Source organism: Schistocerca nitens, chromosome 8, assembly GCF_023898315.1.
Source record: "Schistocerca nitens isolate TAMUIC-IGC-003100 chromosome 8, iqSchNite1.1, whole genome shotgun sequence".
NCBI classification, from domain to species: domain Eukaryota; kingdom Metazoa; phylum Arthropoda; class Insecta; order Orthoptera; family Acrididae; genus Schistocerca; species Schistocerca nitens.
The window spans coordinates 383,308,637-383,327,187 of NC_064621.1; the positions used below are offsets into that span (position 1 = coordinate 383,308,637).

The 18,551-nt window shown below is 39.7% G+C and overlaps 1 protein-coding gene across 2 annotated transcripts in view; it reads left to right on the plus strand.

Moving 5' to 3' along the window:
* The first annotated feature begins 15,695 nt into the window (after positions 1 to 15,695).
* Positions 15,696 to 18,551, plus strand: part of LOC126198899 (ethanolamine kinase 1) — a 153,667-nt gene continuing 150,811 nt past the window's right edge. Inside the window, exons 1-2 of one of the 2 annotated variants that reach the window (XM_049935522.1) lie at positions 15,716 to 15,823; positions 15,913 to 16,249. In XM_049935522.1, the coding sequence (XP_049791479.1) occupies positions 16,124 to 16,249 (126 nt within the window). In that variant the 5' untranslated portion in view covers positions 15,716 to 15,823; positions 15,913 to 16,123. Of the gene's footprint in view, positions 16,250 to 18,551 lie in introns of both variants that reach the window. The other variant, XM_049935520.1, reaches the window with a different exon arrangement.

Genomic DNA, 18,551 nt, shown 5'->3' on the forward strand with positions numbered 1-18,551 from the left:
GATAACTGTCCAGCGTATTACTTGTGTGACCGCTTGGATCATCAATGTCAGCCTTATTTTGTGTGTCGTAGTTGAAAATCTCTTGTCTCTTGCAGGCAAATCCTTGATTTTCTTTTATATGGACGAGATTGTCATTACTTCCAACAGCTCAAAAATGGGTCTACAGTGGTCAAATTTCTTGCTGGAAGATATTGTTCGTACAGCATTCTTTTGCAGAACCAATATGGTTCCACTTCCTGGAGAGTGTCCCTACATCAGCAACCATACGCGATGTGGCTGTGGAACAGTGTATAATATATTTTGATTAGGTACTGATTTGTTATCAGACATTTGAGCTTCTTGAGGAGATAAATCACTCTTGTGAGCTTAGAACATGCATGTGCAGTGTGTTTGGTCCATGTCAGCTTATTGTCAGTTGTGATTCCAAGGAGTTTGACACAATCAACAATTGATATGAGTCCACAGTCACCAAAGCTGCATATTATTTTCTTGGTTTTATCTTCATGAAATTTCATTTTGTTTGCTTTGAACCACTTTTTGGCTACTTCAAACAAAATTTCAGTATCCTTTAGTGCCTCAGGTGAATTTCTACCCTTAGTCATTAGTGTTGTATCATCTGCAAAGAACAGGGTATGGCTATCACTTAAGTCATTGACAAATATTAAAAAGAGCAGAGGGCCAAGAACAGAGTGCTGCAGTACACAGTGTTCAAGTGCCATTTCATGAGTCACTGCTCCCTGTAACGTCTAGTATGCTGTCACTCACAATATTACCAGCCAGTATACTGAAAAGCTAGCATATGCACCTGGATCCTCAACCTGTAATCAGGCACACTAAATGAAGCTCTATTATAAGTCTCTGTGTAGACTGTTTATTTAAATATGTAACAGTTTACACTCAATGTCATACAACATTAATGCACACACAGGATGAAAATAAAAACAGAAGCATCTGAAAAATGGAAGTTAAGACAAACCAAAGAGAAACAGCACTGCTCGTTAAAACAACATTACCATTGCACCACTAACACTTCAGTCATAAGGTCATGCACAAGTCCTTCCTGAGTGTTACTATTGCTCATGTTTGTTGACTGTGGTTCCCCATTTGAGGATTCCACTGACTGTTACTGTTGTTGTTCTGCTGGTACGTAGTACCATTACCACAGTAGCCAGGGTGATATCTGTTATTGTTTCTTCTCTTCCTATTAAAATTTGCCTGTGCATTATGCAGCACGGGTGACACTGGGTGCATCATAAAATTGACACATCATCTCTTGTCTTTCCTGTGATTGCAAGATTGTGTATGTGGTGGACAGGACTGAGCTAACTCATCATTGTTATTGTTATTGCCGTTGGCCAATTTTGAAGTGACTCTAATGTAAATGTGAAGTGCTCAAGATTGGTTTCTGGAACATAGACTAATTTTCCCCTTAGGTCCAGGACCAATTTTGTATTTAACATTTGCTGAATATCCCTATGTGTTATGAGCTCATCCTAACACCATGTCTTATTCAGGTACTTCTCAGAATACTTGTGTAGACTTCCTTGCCTACCATTAAATATTTCCTAATGGAGCCTTTCCTGCACACAACTGGACCAGTTAACTGATAAGAATTTCTTCTCGAACTGTTTCTAAGTTTGACAGTTTTCACTGGTCTTGGCTGCCCAAATGGTGGCTTCTCCATGAACAAAGTCTATAGTGAAGTGAAGCTTTTGCTGATCTGTCCACAACCTTGGGGACATGCCATTAAATGAGTTGATAAAAATGACAGGATGAATACCTGTTTTGTCAGGGGCAATAAATTTGAAATTGTCTGTGATTTAATAAGCTCTCACCTAACACAATGGTTGGCAACAGAGGTGCTGTCTCCACCCAACATGATACATGGTTAGGTGACATACCTGTGTGATTTATATCATTACTATACCTTCCCTCATCTAATATAGGACTATTATTTTCATCACGTTTCCCATCAACAGGTGGTGGTGTAACATTTACTTCCTGCTTAATCACTGATTGTTGGATGTTACTATCTGGTGACATGACAGTATGTAGTCACTGCAGTACATTTTAGCTTAGTGCAGTTTTAATTTGGTTTAATTCTGTGTTAAATACTTCTCCCAAAGTGCCTCACTGTGATGACACCTCAGTGACTTTGCTCAACAACACATGGTAGTTTTGAATCTGTTCTTTCATTTGTATTTGTTTTCTTACTTGAGACTCAGTTGTAAAATTCTTTAGAAAAACTTTTCTTTGTCTATCAAACTGAATTTTTATCTTTGTCCCTTGCTCAATAGCAAAATAATTTACTTTTATGTCTATAATTACGAAAACAATCAATATGCAGAGAGTGTATACTGGTGATACACACTATCCTGTTGCAGAGCATGCTCTACAGCATGGCAGTTGTGACCTCAGTGTCTATTTCACTACATGTGCTGTCTGGATTCTTCCCCCAGACAACAGATTCTCAGAACTCCACAGGTAGATACTAGTACTACAACATGTGCTTGGTTTTGCTACCCACCTGGCCTTAATTTACATTAATTTCTTCTGTCTCAGATTTTACTCACAGTAACTACTTCTTTCTTCACTCCATTTTAGTTTTCTACATCTTTAATTTTCTGACCCGTCTGGTTTTCACTGTCCCCTTCCTAAATATGTTATGTACAATGCACTTAGCTTTTCATCCTTATTAACTCACGCACAATGTTTTAGTGGTAATCTCTGTCTTGCACGTTACCCTGTCGTCCACCTTTAAGCTCTCAGGATTTCAGATCTGATGTGGTGCAGTCCCTAACAATCAGTCTTTCCTTCTCATCCCATATGGCAAGTCTCCTCTGAGCCAGAGTTCTGGATGACTTTTCCAAACACTACCCCTTTTCCTAAACTTCTCCAGTTCCTTTCTCCGCAACCCTTCTTTCTTCCCCTTCATCCCATCTGCCAAAAGAAGTTGCTACTGGCTCTGAAAGCTTGCATGTGTAAAACTTATTTTTTTATATGTATGTTCTCCTGCTGCTGCTTGGCAGGTAGATTTTTTATCTATCCCATTACATTACTTTTATATCTAGAGTACTAACAGATTCCTTTATTTGTGTTCATCATATAATTCTTGTATTGCAGCAGGTATATTCTGACATGCAGTTTTTAATGTTGTAATTTCACTTGTCAAGGCACTTTGCTGTACTGACAGATTTGTCAAATTTAGATGACATGTCATTTTATTGTAAGGTTAAATTTACTATAATTTAAATTATACTTAATAATTTATTTTATTTTTATTTATAATTTATTTTATAATAATATAAGTTATTTCATTATTTATAAATTTAATAATTTGTATTATATTTATTATAATTGATTAACATTTTGTTTTGTTGTAATGTTAAAGTTGATACATTATTTGTTAAGTTTGTTGGATTAGATGACAGATCATTATGGTTAGTGGACATTTCATTATGCAATTCATTTGAGAGTTGGCTTCATGCTCTTCATTTACCTATAATGAGAATTGTTTAGCAATTGCTTTCTACATTTCCTCTAACCTATGCCACAAGACAGTATAGCAGTCTTGTGTTGGGCTAGAGGTTGGACTAATTTCCTTGTTCCCAGCATTAGATCCCATTTCATTTGCTGAAATATCATCATCATTATCACCAGCATTTGATTCTGCCTTGTCTCGTGTTTCAGTTTCCCCTTTTGTGGGCTGTATATTTTTACCATATCATAAAAGGTGGCTGAATTGATCTATTTGAAATCACGTATCTTAATTTAATATCAGAATACAAATAACAATATTGCTGAGTGTGAATGTTCTGGAAAGCTGGCATTAATTGGTTGAAACAACAAAGAAGTGGTGCTCCATTGCATGGTCTTATAATTCAAAGTCAGCCATCTTGTACCAACCAAATTCACTATTGTTAAGATTAGTTGCTGCAAAAATTCTAAATTATCCGTATACCAAACAAAATTGGACATTGAATGACTACAGATGTCGAGAAAACCTAGGGGAATAAACAATGTTACCCCTCATCTTTTGTTTTATGCCATAACAAAGATCACTGTATACAATTTTCCTGAAAAAATTGTGTTTGCTGGTAAATGCTTTTGGGGCTCACAGTTGTTGATTTTGATTTTCTTTTTGTAAACAGCTTTTTCTTCAGCTGCTCATCACTTTCTGTAGACAGCTTTTTCTTCAGCTGCTCATCGATTTTTCTATTACCAATTTTATGTTGCAACAATGTAGTAGAAGAGAGATTGCTACTTATTGTAAAGAAGACATGTCCAGTTGGTCAAGTTGCAGACAGGCACAATTACAAAACTCTCACATATAGCTTTCAGCCACAGCCTTCATCAGTTAAAAAATAAATAAATAAAAAAATTGCCAGCAGCAATCTGGAGGGGGTGGGGGAGGGGAAGAGATAGTAGTGTACTGTTGGGGAGAGACAGGAACACTGTCTGGTGGATTGTGCGGGGACTAGACTGCCAACAGGCACAGTGTCAAGAGGTTGTAGGGCAGAGAGGTGGGTAAAAAAGGGACAAAAGGGGGGAGGGGGAGTGGGGAGAAATGGGCAGATACATTGGCAAATGGCTACAAGTAAACAGGGGTGGAGATGAGATGGGGAGGAGATGATAAGACAGAGGGGTGGAAACTATTGGGTGGATGGCACGGGGACAGTATGTTACCATAGGTTAAGGCTGGGATTACTACGGGAGCGGAGAATGTGTTGTAAGGATAACTCCCATCTGCGCAGTTCAGAGAAGCTGGTGGAGGTGCGAAGGATGCATATGGCTCGAGTAGGGAAGCTGCCATTGAAATCAAGTGTGTTATGTTCAGCTGCATGTTGTGCCACATGTTGGTCTACCTTGCTCTCGGCCACAGTTTGGAAGTGGCCCACCAATATAAAAAGCTGCGCAATGATTACAGCAGAGCTGGTAAATGACATGGCTGCTTTCATAGGTGGTCTGGTCCCTGATGGGGTAGGATAAACCTGTGACAGGACTGGAATAGGAAGTGCTGGGGGGGGCAGAGGGGGGGGGATGGGGGGTTGGGCAGGTTTTGCACCTGGGTCTTCCACAGGGATACGATCCTTGTGGCAAGGGGTTGGGATTGGAAGTGGCATAGAGATGAACTAGGATGGTGTGGAGGTCAGGTGGGCAATGGAAAACCTCTTTAGGAGGGGTGGGAAGTATCTCAGATAGAATGTCCCTCATTTCAAGGCATGATGACAGGTAATCAAAGCACTGAAAGCACTGATGAGGGACGTAGTTCAGTTTTTCCAGTCCAGGGTGGTACTGGGTGATGAAGGGATACTCCTTTGTGTCTGGTTTTTGGGGGTGGTGGGAAGATGGGGGTGTGAGGAGAAATGACATGGGAGATCTGTTTGTGCACCAGGTCTGGGGGATAGTGCCTGTCTGTGAAGGCCTTGGTGAGACCCTCATCACGCTGAGCAAGGGAGTTTTTGTCACTACAGATACACCATCCCTGAGTAGCCAGGTTATATGGGAGGGATTTTTTTGGTGTGAAAGGGGTGACAGCTGTCATAATGCAGGTACTGCCAGTGTTTGGTGGGTCTAATATGGACAGAGGTGCGGATGGAGGCATTAGAGAGAACAAGGTCAATGTCTAGGAATGTGACACACTGGACTGACAAGGACGAGGTGAAGTGGATGGGAGAGAAGATATTGTGATATTGAGGGAATGAAGACAGGGTGTCTTGGCCCAGAGTCAAGATCATGAAGATATCAACTAATCTGAACCAGACTTGGGGTTTGGCAGTTTGGGTGGCTAGGAAGGTCTCTTCTAGATGGCCCATAAACAGTTTGACATAGAAGGGTGCCATATGGGTGCCCATGGCTGTGCTGTGGATTTTTTTGCATACCTTCCGCTAAAAGAAGAAGCAGTTGTGTGCTAGAATAAAGTTAGTAAGGCGTATGTCCTCATTGTCACCCATTACCACCCCAGACTTGAACAACTGAACCACATCCTTCACCAAGGCTTTGGTTACCTATTATCATGCCCTGAAATGAGGACATCCTACCTGAGATCCTTACCACCCCTCCTAAAGTGGTGTTCCATTGCCCATCGAACCTCCACAACATCCTAGTCCATCCCTATGCCACTCCAAATCACAATGCCTTGCCACAAGAATCACATCCCTGTGGAAAACCTTGGTACAAGACCTGCCCCTTCCACACACTTCATATTCCAGTCCCGTCAAAGGTTTATCCTATCCCATCCGGGGCCGGGTCACCTGTGAAAGCAGCTCTGCTGTAATCAATGCAAAGCTTTTTATATTGGTATGACTACCAACCAGATGTCCACCAGGATGAACGGCCACTGTAAAACTTTGGCCAAGAGCAAAGTAGACCACCCTTTGGGACAAAATGCAGCTGAACTTGATTTCAATGGCTGCTTCACTACCAGAGTCATGTGGATCCTCCCCTCCACCACCAGCTTTTCTGAACCACGCAGATGAGCCTTAGCCTTATAATACATTCTTCACTTCCGTAATTATTCTGGCCTCAGCCTATGGTAACATATTGTCCGACACCCTCCACCCAACAGTTTCCACCCCTCTGTCCTGTCACCTCCTTCCAATTCTCACCCTCTTTGTTTACCACACTCTGCCAATGCACCAGCCGTTCTTTCCCCACTCCTCTGTTTTGCTCCATTTTCCTCACTTCCCTGTCCCACAACCTCCTGATGCTACACATGTTGGCATTCTAATCCCTGCACACTCCTCCAGATAACACTTCTCTCTCCACCCAATGTTATCCCTTCCCCCCTCTGCCCCCTCTAGATTGCTGCTTCCATCCCACAGGATTCTGGCCCGAGCTGCCAGAGTTGGCGGTCATATTTGCATGATGTGTGCTTGTTTGTGTGAATGAATGGTGTGTGTTTCTCTTTTTGTGACAAAGGCTGTGGCTGAAATCTTATGTGTAAATTCTTTTAATTGAGCCTGTCTGCAACAAAACATGTCATCACTATGGTAGGCACCAAGATTGTATATGTTTTGTGTATTTACAAATTATATACATAATGTCTCGGAGATGTCCTGTACTGTTGGACTCAAAGGTCAAAGAGCAAATAAATAAATATTCTGTGCAGGCTTTGTGTATTTTATTTCATTTTTTTTATAACGTTCTTAACTTTTTCAGTTTCTTATTTGAAGAGCTTATTTCAGTAGTGGTACAAGTCCATTTTTGTTCGTTTGAGATACAGAGTCCTAAAGTTAAATGAGCACTGAAAAATCTTCAGTTGGGATACCAGAAATATTCAAGCATACAGCTGCTTGCTAGAGATGAACCTTTCTTTCTGTTTGTTTGGATCATTGATTTCAGATGCATTATAGGCAGAAAAGTGGAGGTAATGGACTTGTACCACTATTGAAATAAGCCCTTCATTTGATCTGCTATTTTTTAGTACAACACAACTTCTTATAACATTACACAGCCAAAGGCTACACATTCCTCTATTTCATTGTATTTGTGTTGGTTTTAGTCTCTCTTAAGGTGTAATGGATATCATAGTGTTATCTCAAAGTAAACCAAAATTTCTGACATGTTTTGTTTAACTGAAAAATTTCTTTTCACTGGTATGGTTGCAGATTATCTAAAATACCTAACAGAGATTTACAGAGATTTCTTTTATCATTTGTATACGGATAATTTGCAAGTGACAGGGTATTAACAATGAAAAACAAATTGTTGATTTTCTTCAATATTTGTTTATTTTTGATCCAGTTTTCAGATTACAGGGCAATCATCAGACAATAACCAACTGAAACTGATGTACAGAACTCCTTATCGGATAATATTAAAATATTCTGTGTGCACACAGAATACTGTGGTGTTTTCCAGAAGTGCACTGCGAATTGTAATGCCCATAAACAGATTTTTTTTCATAATTCATTGCATTAATGAGCAAAGTATTGGATATAAATTATACATGTTTGAATTGTCACAGTTATTTTTTAAAGTTGATTCTGTGAAAGCAAGGGCTAGAAGCTTATAACATTCTACATGCAGTCTTTTAATTTGTATGCAGTTTTCATTGAAGATGACATTTACATTTGCAAATCTTCTATGTGATATAGTGGCAGTAACATGTTTTATGCTTGTATCTCATGATATTAGCAGTACACACATGTAACCTCTCTGATCCATATTTTTCTATTCGCCTTTCTCTTGCAAGTTTTGTGCTTTTTGTTACCTTCCTTTACCTAATGTTCCTGCATTCTTGCATTGGAGAATAACTGTTAATTTTCTTGTTAAGGTACATGTACAATTATGTATGTGGATCACCTATCAAATCACATTTATGTCTCATGAGACGAAGTGAGACTTACTCCATTTATTTAAAACTTTAATATCAGTATTTAACTTCTGGCCATTAAAATTGCAATACCTTGAAGATGATGTGCAACAAATATTGAAATGGCACGACATGTACAATATGCTTGGATATGCAAATGATAAGCATTTTACCACAATTGTACAATGTAGGTAAGACTAATGACCTCTACATTCTGTATGTAAGGAAAGATTATGCCATGGGTTACTCATTCAGAAATCGCATTTGAATGCTGTTGGTTTGTTAGGAGGCAGTGTCATTTTATGTAAGAAGGAGAAACATTTACCAGCACACCAGAATTTAATAATGGCAGGATCATAAGCCTGTCATGATGGTGATTTATCATTCCACAATATTCTTGCTTGCTTTGATTAGGATAAACAACTGTCATGAAACTGTATCAATGGGTTCAGGAGGGTCACAATCAGTACCATGCAGGATCTCAACATCCCCAAGTGACTAACACCTGAGAGGAGAGGCATATTGTTCACTTGCCATGCTGACCATACAGCCACATCATTTGTCTTATATCCAAAAATGGACTTGTTTGCAGAGAGACAAATTTCTGTACAGACATCTGGAGCACCGTAGACTGTCAGCATGGCAACTATACTGGAAACAGAAGTGACACCATATTGTCCTTTCAGATAAGTTCACAATGGACATATCTGTGTGGGGAGGCTCTGAGGAGAGTGAATGTTGCCAGGCTGCATTCCTCACTGTCACAATGACCTGGCCCAGTACTGGGTGCATGACAGTACGGAGTGCCACTGGCTGCAGAACATAACCATCTCTATTCTATTAAGTTCAGGGATTGAAGCCAGATCATGTTGACTTCTTGCCACAATACTTTGGCTAGACAGTGGCAAGTATGCCAGGAAAACTTCAAGAATCACATGATCATATCTGTTTGCACAGCCAATAGTTTTAACAGCAGCCATTGCAGTTGCGACATTAATAATAATAATGGCGTGTGACGAGGGCCTCCCATTGGGTAGACCGCTCGCCTGGTGCAAGTGACATTAATAATAGCGGATGTGACCTATTTCTGAGGTCTCTGAGATCTTTTCTGTCAACAAGGTAACACATGACCAAATGTTTCCCATGATGTCCTCGCCTACGTCAATACAAAGGATGTCTGACTGTTGCTTTAGCCAACACACTCAAAATCTGTCACTCATTGAAGACAACTGAGTATGGATTGCCAAGAAACTGGCATGCCACCACTGCCACCCACTACAGTTGATGCATTCCATCATTGATTTGAATCAGCATGGAATTACATACCCATACCTGTCATCAAAGACAGGTCAGAGCCACTGTTGCTTCCAGATGTGGCTGGCCTATCTACTGAATTTTGCACCTGTATACTCTTAAATTACCAACAAATTTAATCTGATGTGCTATCCTTCCTGGTGTTGCATTTCTAATGGCTTGTGGCGTACGTATTCTAAAAGTATAGTTGATTTACATAAGCATGATAAGTCCCCAATATTATGTTTTGTAGTCTAAAGTGTCAACTGTAGTCAGTCTTACATTTATACTTTAACTTTGCCTTTCTTCTAACAGAGAGAAAGCTTTATCCAGGTGTTCAAAACTGCAGATGTTTGAGGGTACTTAATGTTGTCACATTTAATGTTTTCAGTAATTAGCTTTTTAAGCAGCCTTCTATCTGTTTCATTGGGGCCCCAACAATGACATTAACACTGGGTTTTATAAATCAAGGAAAAATTACAAATATAAATATAACTGACAAATCGTGTGGAACATGTGATAAAATATACCCAAAATACAGAATGCACATATAGGCTAAACAAAATATGAAAACAATGATCATATAAAGAGTTATGTTGTAAAATCAAACAATGGAAAATCCAGAATGGATACTCTCTCTCTAATGCAAACGCAACTCACACGCACGAGATCACAGTCTCTGGTAGCTGAAGCCAGACTGGCAGTCTGGCATCAGCTGCCAGAGTGGCCAACAAGGAGTTTATCAAAAACACACACACACACACACACACACACACACACACACACACACACAGAGAGAGAGAGAGAGAGAGAGAGAGAGAGAGAGAGAGAGAGTGTGTGTGTGTGTGTGTGTGTGTGTGTGTGTGTGTGTGTGTGTGTGTTTGATAAACTCCTTGTTGGCCAATGCTACATGGTGAGTTATGTTGTAACTCAGAAACATAGACAGCACACAAATGTGTCATTTTGGAGTTGAAAATTAACATAAACATGGTACAGATATCACAAGCAGCAGTGCACCACATCCAGTGGTGTGGGATGTCTTTAAGGGTACTATGGGAGCTCTTAGGAAGTGAATGCCACTTTTCTTGCAGAGGTGTTCCCAGGATATCAATGGTCTGAGGATGTGGATATTGAGTAGAAATATGCTTTCTAGGAGTATCCTAGAAATGCTCTCTGGGATTCAGGTTGAGAGAGTGAACCAGCCATTACATGCATTGAACCTTTTTCTGCTGAAGATATTCATTCACAAAATGTGTCCTGCAAGATCAACTGTTGTCAGCATAAGGACAGGGATAAAATTCAAGGACATCATCTCTGTATAACTGTTACTTTACCACTTGGAACGTGTTTGCCTAAGAATACAGCACACCAGACATGGACACTGTCACATCTCAAGTTATATCTTTTACAGGCGTTTGAAGGCTGATAATGCATTCTGCCCTCTCCTCAATCTGAAACACATTTTTTTTTCTTCACTTCCCAAGCTAAAACCAGGATTCATCTGTAAAAAGGATAGTCTTCCACTATAGACAGTCCTGTATAAGTATTAATTAGGGTTCATGCAGAAAATGCTGCTTACTGTTACACAATATACATATGTGGCCACCATTTGCTTATGTGCCACCTCTTCTAAGCCTTCAGCACACTGTACTCAATGATATAACCCTATTGATGACATCAGCCATTAATCATTGTTACGTGTCATAACTGTTGGTAAAGTTGTTGAGCTTTCACATAAACCAGATCTGGGTTGCTATTGCTGTCTGCAAGATGATTTTTATTTGTAAGTTTAGGTTGACAACTAGTTACTCATGCTGGCTTGTAATGCAACTGTGACATTTGGTCATGAAATAAACACATAAGAAGTTAACCTGTGAACTTTCACCCCAGCTTTACACTATCGAACTAAAGATTAGGATTTTCATCCATTACGCAGACGGAGATTCTTGCATTTTTTCTATTTGCCACAGTTTGACATGTACCAAAGTGTTCATCAGGACAGGTGAAGAACGTCACAACCTTTTATTGGAAATTTCTGCCACAGCCCATGAACTACATTTAAGATCTTTGATAGCACTTTTAGTAGGATCTGCCTCCATTTCACCAATGGTCCTCTTATTGCAGGCCCTTGGTAAACAGTGTCACAATAACATGTTTCGAAGCTTTTAAACTCTCACAAAAGCAATCTCCATATTACTCTCAAACACCAAGGAAAGAAAATTAGTGTTGAATGTCCCATCAACATAAGGTTATTGGAGATGGAGCACACACTCTGGCTGTTTCAAGGACAGGAAAGGAAATCAGCAGTGCCCTTTCCAAGGAAACATTCTGCTATTTCCCTAAAGCAATTTAGAGAAATCAAGGAAAACCTAAATTTGGATTGCTTGATGTGGATTTGAACCATTGTCCTCCCAAAAGTGAGTCCAGTGTGCTGACCTTTGCATCACCTCACTTAGTCTTTCAAACTGGAGGTTACATTTTGTTGTCTCCTTTCCGCTTGTCAAATATGGGGTTCCTAGGAAACCTGCTGTCTCGGATCGCTAGACAACAATTCAAGCAAATTGTATTAATGGAGTTTGTTACAAAAGGAAATGATTACAATACTTAACTTTGTGAAATACAGATGTGTCACAGGCAAAAAGTGACAGACAAAATAGAAATCCCTTCAGTATGCTGCATAGTAGAAGCAAAATGATTAGTCTCGATGTTATGCTTGAATTCACTGCTGTAGAACTCATAGAATTGGCTAGTCTTTAACTGGGCCGTTGCCAGGTGGCGTGGCGTTTATGTCCTCTTCACGTTGGGGCTGCTGCTGTCAGGTTGTCATCCTAGAGAGGGGCTGGTCCATGGGCAGTTGGCTGATGGGTTCTTCACAGCCCTCTCTGCTCTAGCATTCCCAAATGGTGTGCCGGCACTTGACTTTACACTGGAACACATTTAAGTTTAAATGACACAAGAAGACTATAGTACCATTGGTTAGAATGGAGGACTTCTGTGTTTTCTATGTTTTTGTACTTCTCTGTGATTTACATGGAACCTACATGTAATACTGACAAGTTAATGGCATTATATATCATGTGTACACTTGACTATTTCAGTCTCAGCAGTTATTTACTGAACATTAGATTGAGACACGAAACAATGTTTCCTCTGGACCGTTGAAAATTCTTGGGGCACCTTCTCACAAGGGAAACTCCCCATCACCCCCCCCCCCCCACCCCCCTCAGATTTAGTTATAAGTTGGCACAGGGATAGACCTTGAAGAACTGAACACAAATCAATCGAGAAAACAGGAAGAAGTTGTGTGGAACTATGAAAAAAATAAGCAAAAGTATACAAACTGAGTAGACCATGCGCAAGGTAGGTAACATCAGGGATAGTGTAAGCTTAGGAGTGCCGTGGTCCCGTGGTAGCGTGAGCAGCTGCGGAACGAGAGGTTTTTGGTTCAAGTCTTCTCTCGAGTGAAAAGTTTAATTTTTTATTTTCAGACAATTATCAAAGTTCAGGCACTCACACATAATCAACTTCGCTCTCCAAAATTCCAGGACATGTTCAGATTTGCTTGGGCATATGCAGGATTTGACGGTCTACACACGGAAACATTTGAAAACGTAAAAAACATGTTTTGACAGAGCACAGGGAAAACTGTGCGACTGTGAAACTGTTGCATTCATTTGTTGCAGTTTATGTGACAAACTCTTATGTTTTCATCACTTTTTTGGGAGTGATTATCACATCCACAAGAAAACCTAAATCGGGCAAGGTAGAAGAATCTTTATACCCATTCGCCAAGTGTGCAAGTTAGGTTGGTCGACAACATGTTCCTGTCATGTGACGCACATGCCGTCACCAGTGTCATATAGAATATATCAGACGTGATTTCCTGTGGAGGAATCGGTTGACCTATGACCTTGCGATCAAATGTTTTCGGTTCCCATTGGAGAGGCACGTCCTTTCATCTACCAATCGCACCGTTCTGCGGTGCGGTCGCAAAACACAGACAATAAACTTATTACAGTGAACAGAGACGTCAATGAATGAAAGGACAGATCGTAACTTTGTGAAAATAAAGAAAGTAAACTTTTCACTCGAGGGAAGACTTGAACCAAGGACCTCTCGGTCCGCAGCTGCTCACGCTAACCACGGGACCACGGTGCTCCTAAGCTTACACTATCCCTGATGTTATCTACCTTGCGCATGGACTACTCAGTTTGTTTATTTTGCTTATTTTTTCATAGTTCCACACAACTTCTTCCTGTTTTCTCGATTGATCTGTGTTCAGCTTTTCAAGGCCTATACACTGTGCCAACTTATAACTGAATCTGAGGGGGGTGCGATGGGGAGGGACCCTTGTCAGTGATGTTTATGACATAATCCGCAGTTCTTATATTGTGGAATGGATGGTTATCAAGCTTGCTTAACACCACATGATCTTGGGCCAAAATTAAGCTTAAAGTACCAGTATTTGCCAAATTAGTGATCACTACCAAAAGTATTCTGCAAGGTGTCTATGTTACTTCTACCACAATAGACTGGTGGAGAATTCATAACTCTTTTTGTGCTCTAAAACGCCTTTTTGGCTTCCACATTGCTGCTTATGTTGCTGATTTTATGTTTTCTGCAAATATTGATTGGAGTTTAAGAGCAAACATCTTCACATATGTTATGACTTCTTGCTATAGATTTAAGAAACCTGATAACCTACTTTTGGTGTTGCCAATCTAATTCACCCTTGATACACCATCAGTATGAGCTGTTTCTTTTCCCATTGGATTAGAATCATTGTTAGATCTCAGGTACTTCTATGATGTAAGTAAAGCAAGCAGGCCCCATTTCTTGAAAAAAAAAAAAAAAAAAATCTCACAAGAGGGGCTGGAATCTGACTTTATCAGTAATGTGACAAGAAGAAACTCAATTAAGATATGAAAGGTCTCCTTCAGTGAAGATGGACTATATACCCACTTTTGGAATGATAAGTTGTTAATGTTACACAAGTCACTGTAATGAGAGTGAAAACAAAACTACTTATTGTAATGTGGCACCCTTTTACCATTACTCTGATAAATTTTTATTTTTGAAGAAAGTGTGCCATCGAAATAAATATATTTAATATCTCATAAAAACTTTTTGTGGAGATGATGAGGAATGTATCACTAGGTTTAGATATAAATTAATTTTTCTCTCAAATGGTTTCAAGTTGTCTACTTGCTCAACTGTATGATTACAAAATCTTAATCTACCACAATATTTAATACATGCAACCCAACTGCATATATACTTTCTACAAAGGCATTCGTCTATGAAGTAGGAGTTGTATGTAGTAATAATTTCATTTTTTTTTTTTTGTAAAACTTTCATCCTTGAGATATTTAAACAAATAAATAATTCACAGGTATGTCTGAGATGGGAAAACCTATCTAGTGGAGTTTGCAATTTTCATGGTATAATGCATCAAAAAAATCGTCGAGGACTTGTCCATATGCAATGCGGATTTTCTGTGTTTACCTTTCGGTTCTAGTAGGCAAAAAAAAAAAAAAAAAAAAAAAAAAAAAAAAAAATTAGACTTCAATCTCTTACCACAGTCTTTACTTCTCGTTCACATTCGTTGGCTTCGCCAGTGACCAATATCATCTTCCCATCTAACCCAGACCATGGGCTACGCTACAGATCAGTCTTGTGATTATAACCAAGATTTCAGTGCTGTAAGGAAGTAGAGGGGGAGAGGGTGCGGCTCTATGGCACACTAGCCCAATGACGAACAGCTAAATATACTACGGAATCGAGCTGTTTAATTGTCGTCATGGGCAAATATTTATTCCAAAAATATATTTCATTCACCAACGAATCAAACATAAAAAGAACAGTCTTTGTAGTATGTAAAATAAGTAGTTGTTTTCCCCCATGCAGCGAGAACATGCTTTATAACCGACATTCGAGCAAACGCTGTCACATTTCCACAGCTGCGCTTGCGCTTGAGAAATTCAGAATATGGATATTTGATTATTTGAGCAGTTTCATCCGATTTATCGCCACTCATTTTTCGATAGGCTTGTATCGATTACTTCCTCGTCGACCATAAACTTCCGCCGGCTTCAACCGCTTGTCAAGTCAATACGGTGCAACTGCCGGGTTGATGGTTCAGCTGTTTTAGTATTGAGAGAGAATTTTTGACGTATAGTGGCGTATCTAAAACGCTCGTGTGTTTATCTCTGTGTGAGGATGAAACGCTTGAAATTATAGATCTTATTACATGTAATTCAGCGTCTGATTTCACATAATGTTGAAAGTGTTTAATTTCACAGTAGCAGCTTACGACGAGTCTTCTGTTTTCTTATGACCGGGAACTGAAAGTGTGCAGAAATGAAATCTGCCCTAATTCTATATTTTGTGTTGCAACTTCGAACGAAGAGGAGTGGTGGTTATTGGGGGTCGTGCTGCAGTATATAAGCTGCGATCGGCGCAAGAGCCCCACCAGTTACACTAAGTTGCCGGTGCGTGAAGGGACAGCTCGAGATGTCCTTCGAACAAAATTCCCTGGTAATCCCCATCACGATTGACGAGGATCATCTCATCGATGGAGCATTCTCCGTGCTGCAACATATTCGTTCATCATGGAGCAGAGACAAAATAAAGTTCAAGGTACTTACACTATTGCTGTTTTAATTCAAAGTTCCTTTCATAGCATAATTTATACTTTTTCGGAGTCATATACGATCTTGTTTCGTTCTCAATCGCATATTTAATTTCATCTGATCCATTATGAATCACGTAACTGATTGATGGAGCTACATACTCTTGGTGTTTGAAATTATCGACGCCTGTTGCGGGTATGATGCTCCTGCCGAGCTTCCGAACTCACAAACTGTACAATGCTATACGAAGATATTTGAAATTTTGTTTAATCCGTGAAATACAACATGAGCGGTTTGGTTTTACTTCGCAATCGCATTCTATCACTATTTACACGGCCATGGGCCACTCTAGTATTTGAATTTTGCAGTATTGTTGTGTGCATGACTGAAACTAGCCACTGCGTTACTGAAACAAATACTAGAGGCACGTAATGGCTGTAAGTGCTCGTTAATCATAATTTTGTCTGTTCTGGCTTAGCATTTTTTACCCGAAAACAACGCTCTTTTCACTGCCATTCCCAAATGCAAACTGCTGGATTATCAGAAGCCCCTCTAGATTTCAGTTGTAGAAACCTATTATTTAGGCTGAGTGAACTATGTCTGAACTGCTGAAGGGTACCCCTTAAATTAAATTTTTTACTGCATGTTGTTGTTGTCTTCAGTCCAAAGACTGGTTTGCTGCAGGCCACCATGCTACTTTATCCTGTGCAAGCCTAATCATCTCTGAGTAAGTAGTGCAACCACCATCCATGTGAATCTGCCTAGCGTATTCATCTCGTGGTTTCCTTTTATGATTTTTACCCTCCACGCTTGCCTCCAATGCTAAACTGGTGATCCCTCATATGAACACAATTTTACTGATAACTTCTTGAGAATTTATATTCTGACAGTAGGACTTACAGTTAGGCCGTAACTACATTTCCAGTGGTCACTACGAAGAGGTTATGCTTTCTTTTTCACGGGAAACCGTGGATTTATTATATGTCACTGGTAAGAAAGTCAAAATTGTGTGAATGTCAAATTGCATCCTCCTGTAGTTGTCGGTGTGACGTGATGTGACAGTCCGAGGCCAGGAAACACTACCTCGATAGTTTCACACCTATTATAGTAGCAGCACTACAGTATCAACCAACCTTCCAGTAATAGATCCGTTTATTATCTAAAAACTAAAGCTGCTACTCTGGGCTGCACGAAAACTTATGATCGGCCTTCAAATACTTAAGTGTAGATTCTAAATAACTCACTCTGACTCACTACATCAGTCAACGTACAGCGGAAATACTGAAGCGACAGTAGACATCCTCATTAGTTGTTGCTTGGGAAATGAAAGTTCTGTAATACGCCGAAGAAAAATAGATACCTTACTTTATTGAACATGCATATTTTCTCGATCGCTAAAACTGGCGGTGAACGACCTAGCAAAACATCCCACATCTCAAGTTTTTTTTAAAATAGTAAGTACCTAGTCCCCCGAAGCATGGGCTTTATTCATTCAAGGATCATGCTGCAATCATGTGGAGTGTGATCGTAATATAATGAAAATAAGTAACTCGAGGAATGTACAGTACATAAACAATCGGATAGATAGTTGGCTGTGGCCATACCAGTTTGTTAGAAGCATCGTAAGTTTTTCATCTAAAGCTCTCGTCCTGCTTACCCTTATATGATTACGGGCGACAGCTATAAAAGCGAATGTTACTTTCACTTTATATGGTGTGGGGAAGATGAGAACGAAACACTTAAGAGGTTCAATCATACGACATATTTGGCTCAGAATATTTGTATAGTATTAACCAGTTAGGGGTTTTCTTGTTACGAGGTGATCAGATGACACCGGGTAACACTAAACATTGATTTTTGTGTAGGTCATCTAGTTTGCACCTACTGCTTGTGTAATTGCTATTTAGTTTCCTGCGTCAATTGGAACAAATCTAAGCACAAAATTCGATGGATTCTTTCTTGAAGAACTCTGAAAATTGAGAAATTGGCATGTGTATGGTTTTGGCCAGCATTCATCAAATCAGAGCCAGTCTGCAGTAAAACTTTCTCAATGTTAATTCTTGAACTAAGACATTCCGATATTCCTATCGCGTTGGACATTTCTCATTCGGTCCCCCATCATTCGAATTGGTAACCGTTCAAATTGAAAGAGCTGGTGTATTTAATGCAGCGTACGCACCGCTGCAATGTTTATTCTGAAGCGTTTAGTGTACTGTTTTTCATTTTTATGCGGATTCCACATTGTTAGGCATCTCATAAGCTTAAACGTTTTGCTGATCCCCCTGCCCCTAGGTGAAGACAGCAGTCTT